This window comes from Gymnoscopelus microlampas (genome assembly GCF_963454915.1).
Source record: "Gymnoscopelus microlampas genome assembly, chromosome: 10".
NCBI lineage: Eukaryota > Metazoa > Chordata > Actinopteri > Myctophiformes > Myctophidae > Gymnoscopelus > Gymnoscopelus microlampas.
The window spans coordinates 24,266,865-24,290,794 of NC_139947.1; the positions used below are offsets into that span (position 1 = coordinate 24,266,865).

The window sequence follows — 23,930 nt, forward strand, 5'->3', positions numbered from 1 at the left end:
GTACAATTACGTATTTGTACTTAGAAGAGGTGCCCGTACTTAATCTGATGCCCTCCTGTCCATATTAGTTTTATCTTCTAATACTTCCTTGAATTACCATATTCATAGGCCATAACATACTTCATTTCTCTTGAAGCTTTCTTTTACATTTTTTTCTATCTCCACAGTTCCAGAATTCAAAGCGGAACCGTTCCACCCTCATTTCCTTTTTTCTATATACAGCCGTGAGCGCTGGCCATTCGCAGAGTCCTCGTGGTTTCCCGCTCACATGGTGTAGGCCACCCAGTAGATCACGTTCACCACGGCGAAGGTGAGGGGGAACATGGCCCTGGCGTAGATGTCGATTGTGTCCGCGTCAATGGGCTTGCAAGCGCACTTGGAGCAGCACTTCTTCTTCTCCTCCTCGCTCTCCTCTGTCTGCCGGGACCGCCTCCTTCGCGACGGCTCCGCCTCCTCGCCGCCGCCCTCCCCCGGGGGCTGGCCACGGCAGTGGCGGTTGGAGATCACAACGCCCTGGTTCATGCCGGTGACCGACAAGGAGAAGAGCACCATGGCCTGCTTACCGTTCTTCACTATGGACTGGAGAGGACGAGAGGCAGAGAGGTATGGGATGGTCTGTATTAGCATATGCTAGGTTGAGGTGTGGGTCAGACCTCATGATGTCTCCACCTACTAACATCATAGACCCACATCCTCATGAACCCACACTAGTTTCCTCTGGTAACAGCCTAATGACATAAAAGACCCTTCAAAAGGCACTGTCGGGCAGAAAAATCTGGGAACTACAGTATGCAAGCTGGTAAGAACACAACCTGTGATAATTCAGGGAAGTTGTTTCTCTGCCCAGAAATGTGGGCCTGGCGTCCTGAAATGTGGGTAGGAAGACCATACTGCTGCCTAATGTTTCCTGAGGCCGAATGTAGGGCTGCAACAGTTAATCAAACTAATCTATTTGATCGATGATATAAATTAATCGATACAAGCAGATGCAACGTGTTGTGAGCTTGTAGATCAAATATTTTCACACAGTTATAAAATAGGGCTTAAAGGTAGGGTAAGTGATTTTCTTTGGTTAAAATAAGTGTTAAATAGCTCTATATTCTGATAGTACTCATTGCTATAGAGTGTTTGTTCAGTAAAAGGAGTCTCCTTGTCTCTCCAGCTCTTTACTAAACACAAAATACATTTTCGTTTCAGTTTCATTTCCAATTTTATCCAATCAGGATAGAGAACTGAATCAGGATATAGATTAAACAAGTGAAATTTGAAGTGATGACACAAAGAAATGAGCAGAAGAAATTGGAACTGGAACACTATAAAAATGAAGCTTAAAAATGGGTACTTTCTCCTGATTGGCTGAGATTTTGACACCTACCGGAAAATGTATTTTCTGTTTATTAAAGAGATGGAGAGACGGGGAGACTCCTGTTACTGAACAAACACTCTATAGCAATGATTACTATCAGAATATAGTGATTTAACCTTTAAAAAAAATACTTTTTGTTTTAACCAAAAAATATCACTTACCCTACCTTTAAGTTGTTAATCAGACTCATCAATTTAGTAGATAATAAAACATATATTATTATTACAACTATTGTATTGATTCAATATTAAAAAAAAAAAAACATTTGAAAAACATGCTCCTTGATTATTTGATGAATCAAAAAATAGTCAATAGATGAATTGCTAAAAACATAGTCGATAGTTGCAGCCGGAGCTGAAGGTTCTCCTCACCGCAGAGCGCATGGCCTCCTTCTCCTTGCTCTTGGCCTTCTCTTTGAGTCTGTAGTCAGCGTTGTAGTGAGCGAAGGCGTACTCGATGAGAGCGGCGAACACAAACACGTAACAGATCCAGAAGTAGACGTCGAGAGCCTTGATAGCAGAAGCCCGAGGCAGGGAGGAGCGCGCGCTTACCATCAGGGTTGTCATGGTAAGCACAGTGGTGATCCCTGCAAAATGTACAGAGGAACATCGGACCATAGGTCAGTGGTGGAAAAGTATTAAGTAAAATTATCAATACTGCAATGTTGAAATACTCTGTTACTCTGACTTTTACTCTGTTAGTAAAAGTCCGGAATTCAAAATTTACTTGAGTAAAAGTACAAAAGTATTGGTATCAAAATGTACTTAAAGTACCAAAAAGTAGAAAGTAGGCTACTCATTATGCAGAAGGTCCCCAAGTTTTCAAATGTATAAAATGTACAAAAGTCTTTTGACTTAGTGAAACAGCACTCATCACCTAAGGACACACGAGCTGGGACTGCTGTCTGGCTGATCCAAAAGGACACCCAGGACATGGCAACCAATAATATAGAAGGCATGTATGACTGGATGATGTAAACTCCTCGATTCCGTCTCAGCTCGAAACGAAGGCTGAGTCTGGGGAAGCGTCCCGCTGGGGAAACAGAAGACAGAACCACCATTCCTTTTCTGTACAATGACCACATTTTATAATGTCTCACTCATGAAAAACACAACCGTTGTTCAAAAGAGTTTTGGCAAACCACTTCACTGCGCTTACTGTCAAAAATGTTTTTATATACTGTATATAAATACTTGAAGCGTACGTCTTTTAAGAATGATGTCCTGTCATCTCTACCCATTAGGAAGTCTCCTAATGATGCATGGCCTATGCATAGATTATAACCACAGAGATGGCTTCAAAAACGAATCTGAAAAAGTTCTGAGGTCTTTCATCAGCAGATTTGTGCTGAAGACCAAGAAACTGATTATTTTCTTTTTTTTTCAGGCACATTTTGACACACATTTTGCACATCCAAGAGACTTTAGAAATGGCTGCTCCAACAATAACTTGCGGAAAAGCTCACCAGATTTGAAGTTCATCATCTCTGTGACAAAGCTGTAGTCAATGATGGTGAACTGGGAGAGCTCCAGTTGGTCCAGGCCGTGGATATGCTTCTGACTTTCCGACCAGTGATACACAATGTCCTCAGACGAATAACCATCTGGAATAAACACAGATGCAGGCAGAAAACCAGACATTTTAGTGGTGCATGATGCATCTTGTAAAATGATACTACGCTCCCAGGTCTACTCAGCGTGCTTTGACGCAGTGTCATTTTTTATCTTTGCATGGAGGGACAGGAGCAGGCAGCTTGTAACACGGCTCATTATTCTGTGGATTTTCATAGCACACAGTTTCTCTTCAGATCCAGCGTGTCAGTGGCCCATTTAACAGCCATCGAGTGGGCATAATATTTTTACATTGCGATGACCTCTACGATAACACAGTATCTTGGTATGATATTTGTCTCCACCGGGCCAAAGGCGTGGCCGAGACTATGTTTTGCCCTCTGTCAGTCCGTTTTTCAAATGGCCTCATGGTGGCGCTATAACAGGCCGATTCACGTTTTTTTCCTATAGCTGGACCGATCAGCATGCAACTTTGCACGCACACTCCCTAGCGGCCAAGGAAAAACCTCTGCCCTGTATTTGTCACATCAGCCTTTTATAGCGCCACCAGGAGGCTGAATTTTGCAAAACCCATTTTTTGATATTACTCCTACAGATCTTGTCCAAACATCACGCAAATCGGTACACATTATCTCTATAGTATGTGTAGTAGTATAGTATAGTATGTGATCAAGACGGATCTGTCATATTTTTCATATTTCATCCTGATTGGCATCTAAAGTTTGCAGGAGTAGCTTGTTTTGAACAAAATGCCTCAAATCATGAACGCAGCGCCCGATTGCTGTGAAGCTTTGCACGCACATTCCCACTAGGCCAAGGAAGAAATGCCTATTATAGTGCCACCAGGAGGCAGATTTTTGCAAAACACATTTTTTTACTCCAACTACGGAGCAGCATTGTCTGACCGTCTGACAGGCATCTGGACACATGTATCCACTCCAAAATGTATATCTATCACACTAATAAATGATCCCTGTGTAAAGATAACATTTTATAAACTAATTTAAACAAACTGCTTCAACAGATCTGCTGCATTGGCTACTTGAAAATAGCACTTGAAAATAGCAGTACTACAAGCTCACGCATGCGCATGCGACGTGCTGTGAGCTTGTAGATCTGCTATTTTCAAAATATAGGAGCGCTTATGCGAGAGCATTTTCGGGAATCGGGACTGGTGTGGCCTGGTGTGGCCCAACACAGTCCATAAATGTTCAGATTATGAGTGCCGCTCCAGTCCAGGCTATCTCTTATTAAAGTGGTGGCACCGGCACGGCCGGGACTCACTGCAGCCCACAGTGTGTGTGTGTGTGTGTGTGTGTGTGCGACATGTGTGACTTGACAGGCAGTGAGGCGGGGATTATAATTATATGGGGAAACTCTTCTCCATGTTTTTTTTTCGGACGTATTCCGGTTCTTCATGTCGTAAAATCGGGCGTTTCGAGAATATTTATTGGTGTGTTATTTAAATTACGCTCGTTTCAGTCGTCATATTTATCAAAGCTCCGACCAAATGTACCCTAGGATTGGCTGTATAGGATTGCTTGATAAATGTCACTTGGACGTTGGCCTACGGGCGAATTTAAGGCAAAAAATACACCGTTTTTTACACTCCATTGATAAATGAGGGCCAATATCTCTATAGTCATGTGATCAAGACGGATCTGTCCAATGTTTTATAGTCCATCCGGATTGACTAAGATTGGCATCTAAAGTTTGCAGGAGTGGCTCGTTTCGAACAAAATGCCTCAAATCATGAACGCAGCATCCGAGTGTCTGTGCGATAACTTCATCAACTTCATTAATAAAGTATCTGTGTGTGTAGGTGGGGATAGGGGGATGAGGGAAGGCTGGTATCAAGCAGTAAGATTATGTCCAGAGGATAGTATGACCACACTCACAGCTTTCCAGGTCCAGCGTGCACTCCTGTTCATCCATGGGGTATTTAGTAAGGTCCATGTCACACGCCACCGTTGAAGTGATTCTACAAGCAGGGGGGGGGGGGGACAGTTAAAAAACAACTGGTGCAGACCATTAAAGGTCAGTAGGCGTACTATATGTCTGTAAGTGCTAAGTTACAGTTCCATTTCTGTCCTTCTTTACTGTAGATTGAGTACACAGTAAAAATCCTCAGTGTTAATTTATACATTTCTAATTCTGAGAGAGTACAAATGGAACCATAAGGACCCAGGGTTCATTTGGCCCAGAGTTCACTCTCAGAGCTAAACACTGTGCAGTTTACAGCGTACTGTATCTGTACCCTTTCCATATTGTTGGAGTTCCCCCTTCCCTTTCTGCCACTCTCGCTCTCGCTCTCTCTCTCTCGCTCTCTCTCGCTCTCTCGTCCTCTCTCTCTCTCTCTCTCTCTCTCTCTCTCTCTCTCTCTCTCTCTCTCTCTCTCTCTCTCTCTCTCTCTCTCTCTCTCCCTCCCCTACGGCACCCCCTACCGGCTGCTGTACAGGATGACCCCGTCAGGCTGTAGGCGAATCAGCTTGTTTTCCACGGTGACGTCATGGAACCAGGCCGACTTGGCGTTGACGATGAACGTGTCGGGCAGCCAGAGCTTGTCCACAAAGCGGCTGTCCAGGCCCAGAGTCTTGTTGGTGTGGTTGTAGGACAGGCGGTCGTCACGCCAGCTCTGGCGCAGGAACACGGTCATGGTGTACTCCTGCCAGACAGCCAAATGGCACACGTGCACGCATCATACACGCACATGCACACAGACACACAAGGACGTACAGTACAGCCAGCATGACAAGGACAGGCATGTACATTCAAATGAACGCACGCGCGCACAGGCACAGGCACACACACACACACACACAGACCACACGCCGGGATACAGTTGAGCCAAGGACATTTCTAAAGGCATTTTGAACACATTGAAGAGATCAGAGATGATGGGCCTGGCAGCATCACATTTAGATCCTGGATCCAAGTCAACAGGACAGGTCGTACTCTGTGTTTTTCTGTCAGCAGGCCAACACAGGTTGCATCCATAATCACCTGGATTAAAGGGCAAAGCCACCCTGCCTACACCAGAATGAACTCACAACCTCAGACAGTGTTGATCTGTGAATGGGACTGCATTTTCTAACTCAAACAGAGATGTGATTGTCTCTTGATGAGGTAGGGTAATCACGACAAATCCCAGAGTCGTTCCATCGATAATGGGACACTGATATTAGGGCCAGTGACAATAGCCAGAACAATTTCACGGGAATATGGACACATGCTCTGCTCCGTAAATGCTCAAACTACTGAAATAAAACTCATTCGGTTAGAACCACTTAGATAAACATCCTAAAATGTGTCTCTATTTCATGGTCGGTGGAGTTTTAGCTTCCATGGTGAAAATGTAGGCCTTGATTATCTGGTGCCTGACTTTAGGAATGAGTTGTTCATGATTACAAACAATAATTGAATTTCTGTTTGAACGTGGATTGTCCCCATTTACAGAAAGGCGCCACGTGTTTCTTAGGAATATGAACTATGCAATATCTCTGAATACCGACAACGCACATACGGTAAAATCCAATAAGTGTCAAATTATTATTTTTAAAATGGATTGATGTCTCACACAGGTCCCTCACTATAAGCATGTTTCAAAATCCTCAAGGGGCATACATCTGGATTATGCAAATCTTTGTAACAATGCAGAATGGGAGAAATGTGGAGAATCTCTCTGTGGTGAGCGTGTGTAAAAAGCAAGGTTATTATAGTTAACTAAAACTAATGAAATAACAAAAAACAGATATGAAATAAAATACAGAAATATTAAATTACTTTTCATCCAATTTCTTATCTGTGCCAGTTTAAACTGTGAATACTTATTTTAAAATGTTGCTTTGAGTTTTTTTATTTTCTGACCTTTTTGAATCTTGCCCTGCCCCTGATTACAATAAAAAACACCAAAACTAATAAAAGCTCAACTAAAACTTAGCCTTTTCAAAAGCAAAAAAAAAACAAAAGCTAAACAATCAAACTTGCTTTTAAAAACGAATTATAACTAAACACACTCCTTTCCCCCTTGCCCCCCCCCCCTCTTTTCTTCTTCCCTTTCTTTTTTTCTATGGAAATAACAATACGATGGTAACAAATTTAACCCGCTTTTTTTACTTCTGTAAACCTGTGATGTGACAATAAAGCTGATTCTGATTGTGATTCTGAAAACAAAAACCCAAAGCAAAATAAACATAAAAACAAATGAGAAATGCAAAACTATAATGACCTTGGTAAAGAGGAATGTACTGTACAGCACTGTATACTTTACCATGTTGGCCTCTGAGATGTGGTCAATGCTGGCTACTTCAATAGCCATGGCCACGTTCACCGGAGGGCCTGCAGGAAGACAAGTGAGAAAAGAACATAGGCCCCCCCCAACACCCACCCACCTACCCACCCCTCCACCTACCCCCCCTCCCCCCACCCGCAATTCTTTCCCCATCAATATTTCTCTACCTTTCGCCCATCCTCTGTACATCACCAATTTCTACATCTGCTGACACCCCCCCGCGTCTAAGACTCATGCAGTGCATATAGATTAAGCATCATCCTTCTTAACCAATAACCATGCTATGTTGTTGGCACAGCACTCCATGGACATTCACACATGTGACCTTGACCTCGAATGGAGTTTCATGGAGTGAGTGTGAGTGTATTCATGCGCGCTACAGCTTTGTGTGTGTGTGTGTGTGTGTGTGTGTGTGTGTGTGCGCGTGTGCGCGCGATTTGCATGGATTGTGCCACTGACATGGGATGCTGGAGGCAGAAATCTACCGAAAGTAGATAGGAGGTCGGTGAAGCAGAGCAGAAAGGCTATTTATACTGAACATTAAGGAATCTACATTACTGTTCCCCCATCGCTCAACACTTATCCCATAACCATTTATGGCAAATCGTATTCTATAGCCCATTTATTGTGGGCGTAGAGAGTGAGGCAATTTGCAGTGTGACGCTGATTGGAAGTCAAGGTCAATGGAGCTGACTTTTAGAGGGTGTTACACGAGCCAACTTTCTCATCTCCTGATGCAATAACTGGCCAATTTGAACTGGTCTCCTTTAGAAGACACAATAGACATTAATAATACATCTGTATCATGCATTATTAACAAATGAAGGTTTACTATTTATCATGAGAAATGATAACGAGGGAATGTTTCAAGTCATTCCGACCATTTCAGTCTAAAAACAAATCCCTGATTTATGTTTTAGAATAACAATACCCCTTGTGATTAATGGCTAATATGGGATATGAGCTGAGTAAAGGGCCATTGTGCCAACTGATATATATGATTCCCTAATGGCCATGAATAACCTTTTGTTTGGAACTTGTCATCTTAATGCTTAAATCATAGTCTGTCGTACGGCGATGTCGTATGAATAGGGCAATTTTCGGCATGCGACACCACCGTACAACGAGTATAAAACAGGCTCATCGCTGTGATAGTTTCATGGAACATAAACAGGAACGTCAGTAGAAGACCATAGGATGTCGCATACAAAGCCGTGGTGTTTGGTGATGGTTGGATCCCTAAATAGCGTTGTTTTTTTTCACCTTTGCTCAGCTATGAGTTAAGCTGTGAGATTGAGAAATCTATCACTGTGGTCATTGGACATTTCACATTCTGCAGCCATTCTTAACAAGGTCTCCATCACAGCGCCCCCTGCAGGCCTCTCTCTCTTGTGGCACTTAAAAGGTGTCATTGTCAGTAATCTCTTCAGGCTAACATGTTCCCCTGCATGCACTGAATTATTTGAGTACACTCGTCTCGTTCAAATGCTCAGCATGAGCTGAACTTATTTAAGTACTTAAGCTTTGTACTAGATCTTTAAAGCTGCAATCCGGAACTTATTTTAATGAATCAAACGTTACTTTGACCAATCTGTATGGTAGAGCATAGCTAGGGCATCTGCAGTGGTTGGATGTGGTCTCCCTACTCTTCCGTTGAGAAATTCTGAAGTAGTCAGAGGTGGAAAGTAACTACTGTAAGTACTAAGTATTTACTCAAGTACTGTACTTAAGTACAATTTTGAGGTATTTTTTACTTTACTGGAGTATTTCCAATTTTCAATTCTACTCCACTACATCACAAAGGAAATATTTTAATTACTCCACTATAATAATTTGAAAACTTAAGTTACTAGTTACGATTTTCCGTATTATTACAAAACAAACATTAACCACTTCAGCCCTATTTAAACTTTGGCTATTTGAAAAAATAAAATTGTTTAGACATATGATAACATTAGTCATTCTGCATAAATGAGAACTTTTACTTTCGGTACTTTAAGTATATTTTGATGCCAAAACGTTTGTACTTTTACTCCTGATTACCAGACTTTTACTTGTAACAGTGTTTCTACATTGCAGTATTGATACCTTTACTTACTGAAGTAAAAAACATTTGAGTACCTTTTCCACCACTGCAAGCAGTAGGCTATCGACTGAAACTCATAATCACAACAGGCCCCAGCACAAGCAGGCATCTTGAAAGAGCAGTAGAGATTTGGTCTCCCGCACGGGAGACCCAGGTATGAATCTGCAGGACATGAAACTTACGGATTGCAGCTTTAAATCAAACAAAAACCTGAGAAATTAAAAGACATCCAGGCAGTGACATAATGTTCAGGGTTATGGAATTGAGCAGAGTGACAACTAAATCTTAAAGCTATCCCATATAGTCTGGGGCTGAGTTATGCTAAGGATGGCTGTAAATGTGAGGGGGTGAAATGCAATCCAATGCCACGAGCTGTAGATCTCGTACTCACCTCCTATCCCAGGGCGAAAATTTCTGGCATAGCCCTTCATTAAATCATCCAGATTAGGCAACCAGGATATTTCAATGTCTGTACCTACATAGTCCCCAATGTCACTCAGCATGGCCCTAAGGGAGACAAAATACACAGCAGGCTTGAGCTCATTTCATCCTTCCCACACTGTGACGGGGACAAACCTGGAAGAAACTCCAGCACAGAGAGGACAATGACAAACTATCAGCAGCAGCTGCATAACACATTTGAATACAGGAGATTTGTCACACAAAATAACATTGTTCATGCAGCTATAGATCATATATACATCATTGTGCCCTATATTCCTTTGTGGGTTGTGGTTCTGCAGCATCTCTGACAGATGTTGTCTGTCAGACATGCTGCAGAAAGGTGACGACCGAGGGAAACTGGATCGATTTGTCTGACAGCTGATAAATCTATCACGCAGTCTCTTGACTGTGGTTTGGACCTTACAAAGCAATACATGTACCACCAGGGGGCAGTGTTTAATTCTGTAACAGTAGGGCTCATCTGAGCAGATGACATCTGACAAGGCACAATGAATTTACTTTGTTCTAATCTAGACAATTATGGTTGAACTTGAGGAGGAGACACTACAGCAAATGAGAAAAAAACATTATGTATAATTTTTTTCAAGTTGCTGTATACAGTATACTTCATGAATTTATCCAGTACATAAATAGCTTGTCCACACTGGGCCAATTATTCTTGTGCACACAAGTCAAGTCAGGATTTTTAAAGCTAATCGCTTATGTTTAGTTAAAATAACAGATTTATAAATGAAACTCTTACATTCAAAACAATATTTGACTAGTCATCATGTGGGACAGATTGAGTGGGTTATCCTTAACCAACCATGAAAACCCACTCAGTAACATTTGAAGTTGACACTTGAAATGAAGACACATTGTGGAAAATATTCTGTTCCTACAGTACATGCAACCTCTAAAACAGTACGAAAAACTGTCAGCGAAAAAACTGTCTGTCACTGTCACAATGCCTCGCATTGCGAGGCGTTGTGAGCTTGTAGATCGGCTATTTTCACAATTTCTGCCTCTTTCTTATGTAATTTGTCAGATGTTTGACCAGTTTTTATAGTTTAGTTTGTTGATTACTTTATGCAGTAATGGCATTGTCTCTTCACTGTCATCTGGGGACCCCCCCTCAAAAAAATAATAATCCTGTGGGTCCCAACCCACAGGTTGAGAACCACTGCTGTACATGACGATGACATATAGACTGCATAGTAAAATCCTGAGTGTTAATTGAACTCGGAGAGCGTACACTGTTACAAATGGATAGCATAGAAGGAAAACATAGAGTAAAAACAATAACATAAATCATCAAGTACTTCCAGGCATGTTGTTGATGACATTTCCTCCCTGAAACTGTTTTGATTTTGCAGCTGTATTTTAGTCTCATAATCACTGCTGTGACATGAATAGAGGGGAACGCTGAATTAATTAATGAATCAATGTGTGACTTTTTTCTTTTTACCACTAATTCACAGTTGCTAATTCTGGCAAGAGTCGTTTCTTCCAGCCTGATCGCCAGAGAATTAGTATACATTGCACGGATTTGTGCACGTCATTCCGTGCATAGTCGCCTAGAAACCCCCAAATTCCGTGCATATGTACGGGGAGTCCCACGGTGGGCGTAACCAGTCGCAACCCGGAAAAACCAGGAAGTAGAGCAGTCCCCACAACAAAATTTACGATTCTGTGCCTATCGGTACGTAACTCAAACGGCGCTGAGTAGGCTCAAGGGAATGTCGCAATGTTCAGGACGGCAACTCGCTCGCTTTAGCTCGCTCGGTGGTCCTTCACACGGCGACAATTCCCTTGAGACTGCGCGCCTCCGAAATGGTTTAGTCACAATGGGGGAGATGCGAGGCGGCTATGCACGGAATTTGTGGTTTTCCAGTAGTCTATGCACGGATTTTGAGAAACGTTGAAAAACGTTCAATGAGAACGTTTCCTCTGGCGATCGGGTTGTTTCTTCAGTGGTTCTCAAACAAGCACCCCCAAATTGAATTCAAATGTATTTGGCCACGGACACCAGTTTGAAAGGTATTTTGTGCCAGGGACTCCCATAAGCATAGGCGATATTTGCCTCTGCCAGCAGGGGGGGGCAAAGAAAATATATGAACATATGTTTTTATATATTCAACATATATGTTTATCATATATGTGACATATACGAAATTGGCCGCCTGCATATATGTCTCTATATATGTACATATCCATATATGTGGAATATATGTGAACATAGAAAAAACACATATTTCCTTTATATCCACATGCACATATATGAATCTGAATATGGCATATATGCAGCATATATTCTGCATATACTTGCCATATTTTGGCAAAAAATATATATAGAATAAAAGAAAGAAAAAAAACGCCCGTCCACCAGGGGCCCCAGGCCCCCCCATAAAATCGCCTATGCCCATAAGAAAAGATCTGTCAAGAAATGGTGGCATTTGCTCCTCAACGTAGTGCGAATGTGCATGCAAAGTTTCACCGCAATCAGACACTGCATTCATGATTTGCGGCATTGTGTTCAAAACGGGCCACTCCTGCAAACTTTAGATGTAAATTTTAGCCAATCAGGATGGAATATGAAAAATCAAACAGATCCGTCTTGATCATATGACTATAGAGATCATGTGTACCGATTTGCGTAAAATTTTGATTAAATCTGTAGGAGTAATACAAAAAAAATGTCCGATCTGAAAAATTCAGGGCAGAGGTTCTGCTCTGTCATCCAGGGAGTGTGCGTGCACCGTTTCGCTGCGAACGGCCCAACGGTGCCGGATATTAGCTGGTCACACACACACACACACACACACACACACACACACACACACACACACACACACACACACACACACACACACACACACACACACACACACACACAGAACCTGTATTCCAATAGATCCAGTGTAGTTATTATTTAAACATAAGCTCTTAATTTCATCGGTTAGATATTTATAGGACCGACAGACAGACTTTTCACTTTGCATGTGGTGTCTATTTTGGGTATGTCATTACATAGATTGGCTATATTCACTACTTTTGCATGAGTGTAATATGACAAGGTATACAAAATAAGATATTAATTTGTGAAGTACGTGCATGCGACTTAACTGCAAGTCCAAGTCAAGTCTCATGTTACAAATTCTGGTCACCTCAATTCCAAGTCTCTATGACAGTGGTGTAAACTACTAGTACGTTTACTCAAGTCAAATGTTTTGTTAAAACTTTAACTTTTTAAATCATTAATACAAATATACATTAATACATTATGATGTATTATTATAGAGTAGGTTAATCCACCTTTACCAGCTGCAACATTAGTAAGTGATAAACACATTAATGCATTACTATTTACAATCCAATAATATGAGTATGAAATTGTCCATTCTGCATAATGTGTACTTTTACGGTATATTTGGTCATTTAAAGACGGGGGTGCCGTGATTTTCAGTGATCCCCCCCCCCCCCCCCCCCCCCCTAAAACATAATCATCAGGTATTATGCTAGGAGGAAGACTTTTTTTCAAAAAAGTATACAGGAATTGTATACCACCCACCTGTCCTAGTCCCTCCTCCACCTCATGCCCACACCTGTTGTGTTATGATAATGAGGGGGAGGGTATATTTTTACTATGTCACTAAAGGGCTGTTTTTCTATTGGCACGTTTGACCCTCAAGGTTTCAGCCTCCAGGTAGAAACTCAAAATAGTCAGAGAAGACATAAAACACCACAAAAACACCACCAGGGGGCTTAAAGTTCTATCAATCTCATAGACACATGAAAAACAGAAAAAGTGCAAAACCATGGCACCACCTCTTTAAGTATATTTTGACGCCATTACTCGCAGGGCTTTTACTTGTAACAGAGTATTTCTACATTTTGGTACTGTATTAGTAGGCCTAAGTTAAATATCTAAGTAAGTCTGACTCCAAGTCACCTGATCGCTATAGACCAAGCTCACAACGCGCCGCTTGTAGATCGGCTATGTTCTGTGAATTTCTGCCCACAATAGGGATGCTAGGGTTCAAGTGGTTAATGTAAAAATGATTTGGAGCCCCCCAACCACCCCCCCCCCCCATACTAACTCTGAGGAACCCCTAGGGGTCACGGACCCCCTGATCCCATGGTTTACACTGTACTGAAAAACGTGCTTTGTGAAGTAATCAATAGAATAACCGCCAAAAAATCTATAGTTACAGCCCTAGACTCTAGTATAGTCTACCACATCACTGTCTCAACCCCTTGAGTCCCCAGCTCAATGATTGATAGTTAGGAGCCAAATGGACTCTTTACGGATCTGTAACTAAGAGAGTGTACAGATGTAACCAAATCGACCCGTACACGTCCATTTTGGTTCCATTTGTACTGTACGATAAAAATCGTACAGTATCAAATGAGGGTTTGTGGCATAATCATAATGCATATTAAATTGGGGGTCCTTGAAATAAAAAAATGTTGCGTAGCTGTGCTACATGACTGGCATTTGGTGTGTTTAAAATGATAGCATGTAAAGTTAACATCAAGATCAAAATACTACCCAAGTTACAAAAGTGTTGGTACTACTCTTCATACATCACAGCGTTCACTTCAAAGGTACATTAAAGACAAATGCAATGTATTATTTTAAAAAAGAGGGAAAAACACCAACGGGATTTAAACATTTGATTGGTTGTCTGGGATATTCAGTAAGCAGTCTCGCTTCATGATTCTCTCACCCTTTGCTCTTTTCAAAACAGTTCAAAGTACATTTTGATACGATGCTCGTTCCACTTAATATTTTACTCCACTTCATTAACTGCATCTCCTGAGGCCTCATTTTGTCAAGCGTCTTGTTTAAGTGTTCTACAAAGGAAACACAAAAGACCCATCTCAAATTTACAATGTCTTTGGAATGCAATGTACCACACTAGCTAACAAGCTTAATTAGCTTTGTACAATGACATCAATTTGCACCTGTTCAAAGGGAACATCAATCCTCTCTTGCTGTGTTGGTGTTGCTGAGCCTGACAAAGGCAGGCAGCAGAAAGAACTAATTAAAATGTGCTTCCAACTATAGTACAATTTCTAAGTGGAACTACATCATGGATAAACAAACAACCATCCATCTGATTTAGGCTACTGAAAAGCACAATTTGAAAATGTCATGCCTTTAGGGCATAGCAGTGGCGGCCATTTTGTGGTGCCACAGGTAGAAAACTCATTATTTTTTTCCCTTAGAGATTAACAAAAATATTTTTTATATATATTTATTTTTATATTTATATATGTTTTAAGCCTGGAACCAAGCCATCCAGGCTCCTGGTGAATCATGACCATAAAACATTTGATTCAGTGTCAAACTATATTTGAAAACCGCCAAAAAAAAGGGTATGTATAATATTCAAATATTTTTTGACACAGAATCAAATGTTTTATTGTCATGATTCACCAGGAGCCTGGATGGCTGTCAGTCACTTTGCATTATAATCTGCTTATAACTGTATAGTAAATAGAGTTATCAGGACTCATAAATACTCATAATTCTTCATCATAACACATTATAAAGCATTTTATAATTACTTACACAGTATGGTCAAATATGATAATATTTCATATTGTTGGACACTCACAGGCTTTTACTTTTGGCCAGGATAATAGTTCATTATAATTCTCATAGTTGTAATACATTTTAGTAATTGTATAATTCATTATAATCACTGTTATAATGCATTATAATGATAGTATATGTGTAGACAGAAACATTTTGTGTGTTCTTGCATTGATTTAAAGATATGTTTTCACATGAGTTAGTTATTATATAAAATGATTATAATGCATCGTATACACTGTACCAGCTCAATGAATTTTGTGGTTAGAGTGACCGCCCTGAGAGTGGGAAGTCAGGGTTCAATCCCTGGTCGTGTCATAACAAAGAATATTAAAATGATACCCAATGCCTCCCTGCTTGAACACTCAGCAAGGGTTGGATTGCGGGTAAGACCCTGCGACATACTAGCATCATGTCCAGGGGGTGTACTTGTACTTCAAGCTGCCTCACACTATGGAAACAGGAGATAGGCTCCTGACCTATGAGCCATATAGTTCATGCTTTATAATGTGTTTAAAACAATGCTATCTGGGTTGCCCGCTGGCCTAGCGGTCCAAGCGCATACCTCAAATAGGCTCTAATGCCTGACAGCGTGTTGCGGGTTGAAATCCAGTCATTCTCTACTATAGGCTACTACTAAAAGCAGAAAAGCCAAAATATCTTAAAAATGCTTTATAATGTGTTGTTCTAAGCGTTATGGATATTTATGAGTGCTTATAATTATAAAGTGTTATGAGCAGATTGGAATGCATTTTAAGTATGTTTATAATGCTTTATAAACATGGGCTTCATAGAAAGTGTTACAAATTCGGGACAACGTTTGTGTTGTTAGTTGATGTCAGTTGTTTCTGGCCTCATGAGACAGTCCCATTCTTGAGAATTGTGACAAAACCTTTATTTTATTTAAAAAAAATGTATATCCTTCAAAAAATACATTTTAATAGATCAAAGTGTTGACTATTAAACCATGTAATGAGCAAAGTCCCACTTTTTTTTTTTTTTAGGTCAACTCCATAAGATGGCATATCTGACGCAGTTGACATCTGACAGAGTTTTTTTCATTCCACAGTCGTAGTGAGTAGACAATTTACTTTTCAAAGTAACTTAGAGTTCTATTAATGCTAATAGAATTACTGACTAACGGAGTTGACATGTTATGGTTGGAACACACCAGATAGTAATATTTAAGCTTACCAGAGCTTCCACAGCTTTCCTGCCTTTTTAGAACCAGGAAGTGAGACAGGGGACCTTAGGATATAGCTAAACCTGTTTATGCCTCATTAAATTATGTTTTTGTAGAAATCTGACGGAGTTGACAACGAACTCGGACACAACTTTAAAGGGCAAAAACGTTTACAAAAAGCACAATTAAAAAAAATATGATATTAATAATACATTTTACACCTATGTTATCAATACAGATGTTTAGTTTTTTTTTATGCTTTTAACAAAAAAAAACATTTTGAAGTTGTTGAATCCTTGTCTGAGAAAAGGGTGTTTTCTGGCAGAGTGCAAGTTTAGATGTAAAAAAAGGAAACCAGACCAAAACATTGTATAAATATTATGTAATTCATATATGTAAATCCATTAAGAATAGATTTTCACCAAACTTTTTTAAAAATGAGTGTGTTAATAAATAATAATCTGAAATGTTTTGGTAGGACAGGATTTGTCCCAATTCTCAAGAATGGGTCATCATATTGACTGAGATAATTATATTGCAATGCTTGAGGTGAACATTCTGGTTGCAATACGTCAATTACAATTGGCAGAAACAGCTTTTTTATATGCAACCTTTATAAACATTTAAATGCCCGCTGCATTTCAATGATGTAATTACTTTCAGTATGTAGTTTAAAATGACAAAAACCTACATTTATTTCTAGGTCAATGATTTTGTACAGCACCAGGGAACATTTATTCATTGGTAGCTTCTTGCGATTAGGAAATGGCTGTATTACTCCAATTTCAATCATTTTGGGATGAATATAAGATAAAGCTTTCTGCTCACAGTACAAATTAGAGCACCTTAATGAGGCTTTAGGCCTGATTTATACTTTGTCATACGACGGTGTATGCTGAAAATAGACAATCTACAAGCTCACAAGGCGTCGCACCGTGGTATCTTTTGAGCTTGCAGATCAGCTATTTTCGGCATAAATAAAGCATCAGGGCAGCTGAGCAATCCCTGCTCACTGTATCTATACTGTATACTGCAGTAAGAGCAGATTTGTGAAATTGGTCCAGCATTTCCAGAAAAAAACAAACACATCTGTTATTAGAAAATATGCTCTCCAGGAAGGTGGGAGGATTATACTATGCTGGTTCAGTCTACTGTGTCATTTGAATACAGAGTTAGGGACAAGTGGGACTGACACCAACGATTGTGAAATATTAGGACCAAACTTTGCCTGTGCACGGTGAGAGATCTTGCCCTGAATCAGCACATGTAAGGAATGATGATGATAGTTAGTAGTAGATAGTCTAAAAGAAATGGGAATTAATGCTACTCTACTTATTCTGTCATCTGTTATCAAAAGATATGACTGCATTCAGAAATGATTAATTGTATGTATTAGAGACAATATACAGTATGTCATGAACAGAAATGATGTATTTTTTAAAGATCTGGTAGCCTTTTATTGAATTCTTTACCCCTGTCAGCTGTGGGCTCGCTGTAACCTTTTAACTGGCTCCATTCTAGGCTAATGCTGAAGTCCGGGTCATACTGTGTAACATCCATTTTAGAAGTATTTTTGGCGACACCTAAGGTAGCTTGTCATAATGTCATTACAGCATCTGTCTATGTCTGTTTGAACTGCGATTCCCAGAATTCAGTTTGAAACAAAACCACTTAAGTACTGCTCCAAAACGAATGATGCAGTGTCCTAGCACCAAGAATGTTTTGGAAAGCGTATGTATTAATTTCAAAATAAATAAATGCATTTTCCGGTACAATTTTCGGCGCCTGCATAATCTTTTGTGTTGTTCTTTGAGTGTTGGGTGCAACAAAAATTGTGTTTTTGACACACATTTACAGTACATGGAATGGTTATTGTGAAAAATATACCCCTAAAAAGATATTATATTATAGTTTTTTATGTTATTTGTGTATTTGTGTTGGAATAAGTTGCACTGATCTGTATCTGAAAAAAATATATGATTGCATTGTTTTTGCAACCATTTTCCAACCAAAAATAAAATAAAAAACACCTTAGTATTTCTTAATTTGCAGTGCCATGTCTAGCCTACTCCTTCATGTCATGGAACTGTCGTTCCATTTCTACTTCTTGGTAGCTTGGCCGCTTACGTCCAAACTCAACTCAACTTTCCTATCTGCAAATTGATACGTCACTCCTACACATTGTCTCTCTCAAGTACTACTAGTGATGGCAACATCTGACCATCCGTCAATGTTTGACGTGACGGGAGCCCCCAAAACATTTTACAACGGTCCGAGTAGTCCCACCCACTTTGGAATACGGAAGCCGTCAGGCGAGCAAGAGGCTTTGTCGAGCTGTGCGAAGTCCGCTTCAGTTGACTGAGCACCATTTGAGTTACATATCGATAGGCAGTAAATCATCATGTCCTCATCAACATGTGATGGCGAGAGGCGTCCTGTCACGTCAAAAGTCGTAGGATAGTCAAATCCGTCACAACTCATCACCCCTTTGATGTCACGGGTGTAAGAACGGTGTGAGTCATTCTGGATAAGAGCATTGGTTAATAGTGTTATATCAGTGCTATATGATACTAATAACTGTCACACTCACACACACCAGTGGTGTGTTCTACCGTGTTACGCTGTATACGCCGTATACAGTGCCGATTTTTTTGGGGAAAAGTGTATACAGTCTAATAACCATTTCATCCATTGAAAGCGTGCTGGGTAACGTGCATAACGTGCAGGGAATAATTATCGTATACCCTCCGAAAAAACCTAGAACACACCACTGACACACACCACTTGACGCCTACACAGTAAAATCTGGGGTGTTAATTTAACTCTCAGCATGTAACCAAATGGACAAATTGGTACACAATGATTTTCAAATGGCTACTGTACATTAACACTGAGGTACAGAGGTACAAAATACAAAGTCGCAGAATATACAGTCTGGGTATAATTTGTATCTTGCTTTCTCCCTTTGCACCCAATGTGAGATCATGTGCTCCTGTGGTCTGGTACACATTAAAATCTGGAGTGTTGATTAGAGTTCAATTAAATCAACACTTCGGATTTCGCTGTGTATGTGCTAAAACTTTAGCTCTGTTTTATGAATCATGAGCCATTTGTCAATATCTCTTTGCCTCAATGTCACCAAAACATGTATTTCTCTTTTTTTATTTGCTAGTTACACTCTGTACTATGTTGATTATACTAGATCAAATGCTAAGAATATTATTTGGATACCATGTTATTAAGACTTTCTTTGCACTATTTACCCAGGCATTTGTCGTTTACTCTGATCTCAAACATGTAACTCGCTCTGGATAAGAGCCCCTGTTAAATGCGTATACAGTGTAACATATTTAAATATAAATGGATTAAAATAAAATAAAATCTAACAATTCTGTATTTTGTAAGTGCAGAGACAATGAGACATCATCCACTTCATGCCCATTGTGTTTCATAGCATAATGGATAAAAAACTCCTCAGCCAGCTGAGGAGCTGCTAAGTTGATGCCACACCAAAGGTGATAATGTACAAAAGGCATCTTTCACAAGATAGATTCAATCTAATTAAATTACTGAAAAAATATTTATGAGCTTGCAACACAAAATAAATGCTTCTCAGATTGATTAAACCAGTCCAATGGTGTAAAATCCTGTTGATTCATCCATTTGTAACTGAGAGAGTACAACGCTGAGTTAAATTAATGATGTGTATTTTAGTGTATACTGTGTATGCGTATGTTTCAGAGGGAAAACATGATGATCAGGCAAAATCAAAGCCCAGTATGGTATTCATTGTATCACAGGGTAAAAAATGTCACTGTGCCACTTCAAGAAAGTCAAAATACCCATCACTCCCTCTACCGGTGGATGGCTGAAGGAACAGTTTTGTCCAAAATCCACACAAAGCTTAAAAGGGTTCACCTCTTGACCTTTTCACCAGAAGCACTTTGTGGCATTTATTTTCACATGGGCTTTAGCAAATTAGGGATTAGTGGTAGGCTACAGTAGATGTCGTCTGCGCTGAGAATTGAAATAGAGCATGATAAGGCAAATGGTATTCTACCGCACCTAGTTGAATAGCCTATATTCAGGAGGGGGGGGGGGGGGGGGGGACGTCAATCGAATTTTCATACTAACAAAAACCAACTGGCTGAAAACTACCTGTTTTGCTTTTCTTTTTTCCCCCTACAAAGTAAGCCTGTCTATGATGGCTTGACACTAAATACAGCAGTAAGACCACTACATATTGTATAATTAATGTTGCTATGAAAGAACTGCATAAAGTACATTTTAAAGGCATTGAGCATGTTTTCATAGCAAACAATGATTAGCAGTTATTTTCATTATCTGATGACATGGGCTTCACCTCATTTCAACCAAAGCTGTGCAATATCAGCTGAATTTGAAAAACTCAAATGTCAGCATAAACAGAAGCAGCCTGAATAACATTGCATCTGTCATGGGCCTCCCATTGATAAAGCCAGTGACATATAGCCTACCAGCAATCACCCTTTGCCCTTAAACATCCAATCCAAGTTTGTGCATAGCAGCTTATGATCAGTGTAACAGAAAAGCGGATTGTTCAGTCAACCGTACTGGTGAATAACCAGTGCAGTACTTTTCATTAGATGAGACTTGATTATGCAACTGCCCAAGTGTCTATGCTAAATTGTGCATCATCCATCACTGATGGGCATGTACAGTACAGTGTTAACCACTTAAATCCTCTATAGACTTACTAAACTGAACCTGAATTGGCTCTGAACTTGGACCGCTTTTTTCTGTCTACACCTTAATCTCTTCACCAAAAATTGCCGATCTACAAGCTAAAAACGTGTCACAACACAATATGTTGTGAGCTTGTAGATCTGCATTTTTTTTTGGCAAATGTTCACCCCAGATTGTGGATTCTGGGGTTCAAGTGGTTAATTCAACTCTGAGAGTGTACACATGGAAATGAGTTGTACACTCCCAGACCCAGAGTTAGCCTATAAATGGCTAAATGAACACTGAGGATTTTTACTGTGTGTAGGTGGGTGACAATATGCCACAAAATAAATGCATCAAGCTACCTACAGTATAGCGATGGGACACCTCATGGTCATCTAAAAATAATTGCCTTATTTTACAGTAAGCATGCATTAAGGAAATTAATCAGTAAGGAAAAGAAGAATAGAAAGTGTGAAGACTATCATCTTAGAAGACATTCATTGAGAGAGAGGTTTGAAAACTGATCATTCATGCAGGCAAAGCTGTCTATACTGGCTATATGGATTGACTTGAATGAATCATTTGGCCTAAATTGAAAGCTCCATATGAGTTTTAAATACAGACTTGAGCCAATTTTATGTCATGACCTCGATTATATATATAAAAAGATTATAGTAAAAATCCAACTTAAAACGCAATTGGAAGAGAAATGCGTGTGTGTGTGTGTGTGTGTGTGTGTGTGTGTGTGTGTGTGTGTGTGTGTGTGTGTGTGTGTGTGTGTGTGTGTGTGTGTGTGTGTGTGTGTGTGTGTCATCTCATCTCTCACATCATCACACGCAGTCAGAGAGACGCTGAAATCGAAAAACCATGGAAACAACTGAACTCCTGTATGAATATGCAAATGCTCTATAATAAATAAACAAATACATCATAAAACGCATTAGGCTGTATGTATATTCTACCTACAGTCTACGGGTACCGTTAGGCTACTATTACAAAGAAAATATCCTTCATTAATAGGCTACAAACCGGGGGGGGGGGGGTGAAGGTATGACCAATAACTTATACGTATCTCACCTTGTGAAAACGTTCCCTCCGATATAGAGCAGGGCGACCAGGCTAGACAGGAGAAAAGTTAGGACCTCCATATTTCCACCCAAAGCTCACCAAAAGTTTCCCAGAAATCAGAAAGCTATTATAGGCTAAAACCCAATGTTTTTTCTTCTTCACAGCATATGATGTGTTCTTGTGTTTCTGCGTTGCGACGAAGAAAGTAATCTGGTGCCGTGGTGGTGATGATGAAGCAGAAGATGGTGATGATGATGATAATGATGATGATGACGACCCATGTTCCGCTCCTTCGGGCGCACGCAAACTTCTCTCTAGCTCTCTCTCTCTCTCTCAGACCGACAAGACTTTGCCGAAGCAGGCTCGTTTCTCTCACTCTCTCCTTCACTGTGGCATCATGCGTGAGAGAGAGAGAGAGAGAGAGAGAGAGAGAGAGAGAGAGAGAGAGAGAGAGAGAGAAAGAGAGAGAGAGAGAGAGAGAGAGAGAGAGAGAGAGAGAGAGAGAGTCACTAATCTCTGTTAGCGGTGTCAGATTAAATCGTCAAACACATTGTGAACGCGTGTCTGCACTTTTAACCACACTATCACTTCACTACAGGAATACATGTTAACTTATTTCCTTCACATTTCAATCCTTGCTATCATGTTAAAATCTATCTATAGTTGCTCTTTTATTGTAAGAGTAGATTGGCTACATTAAACGTTAATTTAAAAGTGCTGCAAATCACCAAAATCAAAGAAATGAAATCTTTGATTTCTTTGAAATCAAACAAAACATCCAATTAGTCTACAGTAGACATAGCCTGCTATGGGTTTTCGCTGAGTCTAGCTCTGGTCATTGCGTAGAGAACTTTCGTTTCGATCCTTTGCGCACGCACCGTAGGCTGCGCAGCCTCTCGTCTGCAGTAGCCTAGGCTAAAAATGTAAAATACACTTTTGCTACTAGTACACCACCACCACGGTTTTATGGAGTTGAAAGCCTACTCTACTTAGTGGGAACACTCTGAGCGTCTAAAATACACTTTTTGGCTAGAAAATATTTCACCGGAATCGTGGCCTCCTGGTGGCGCTATAACAGGCCAATGTGAAAAGGGTGGCATTTCTTCCTCAGCCTAGTGGGAATGTGCATGCAACATTTCACGGAAGTTGTGTTCATGATTTGAGGCATTTTGTTCAAAATTGAGAGATCCGTCTTGATCACATGACTATAGAGATACTGTAAACCGATGTGCGTGATGTTTGTAAAAAAAATCTTTAGGAGTAATATTTAAAAAAAACGATTTTTGCAAATGTTTTGCAAAAATCGGCCACCTGGTGGCGCTATAACATGCCGATCTGAAAAACTGGTTCTGCTCTGGCATCCAGGGAGTGTGTGTGCACAGTTTCGCTGCCTGCGATCGGGCCAACGGTGCCGGAGATTAGCTACTTAATGGTGGAAAAAGAAGGACCATGGACAGCGGCTGAGAGCAGCCCTGCGCACATCCAGGACCATGGAGAGCGGCAGGGAACACAACACAACACAGGCCTAGCTTCATTGCACCTTGACATAGATTCTAGAACTCTACTGCAGGGATGTAAAACCATTTTGACAAAATATATTCCCTCATTCGGT

At 40.3% G+C, this 23,930-nt stretch overlaps 1 protein-coding gene across 1 annotated transcript; it reads right to left on the reverse strand.

Moving 5' to 3' along the window:
- Positions 1-236: 236 nt before the first annotated feature.
- Positions 237-22,398, reverse strand: gabrd (gamma-aminobutyric acid type A receptor subunit delta; the record flags this gene model as incomplete). Its single annotated transcript, XM_084069161.1, has 9 exons — positions 237-579; positions 1,738-1,952; positions 2,243-2,398; positions 2,832-2,969; positions 4,836-4,918; positions 5,382-5,602; positions 7,208-7,275; positions 9,706-9,821; positions 22,328-22,398. 9 exons carry the CDS (start codon positions 22,396-22,398, stop codon positions 265-267), a joined length of 1,383 nt encoding a protein of 460 aa, XP_083925287.1. The 3' UTR covers positions 237-264.
- Positions 22,399-23,930: the final 1,532 nt, after the last annotated feature.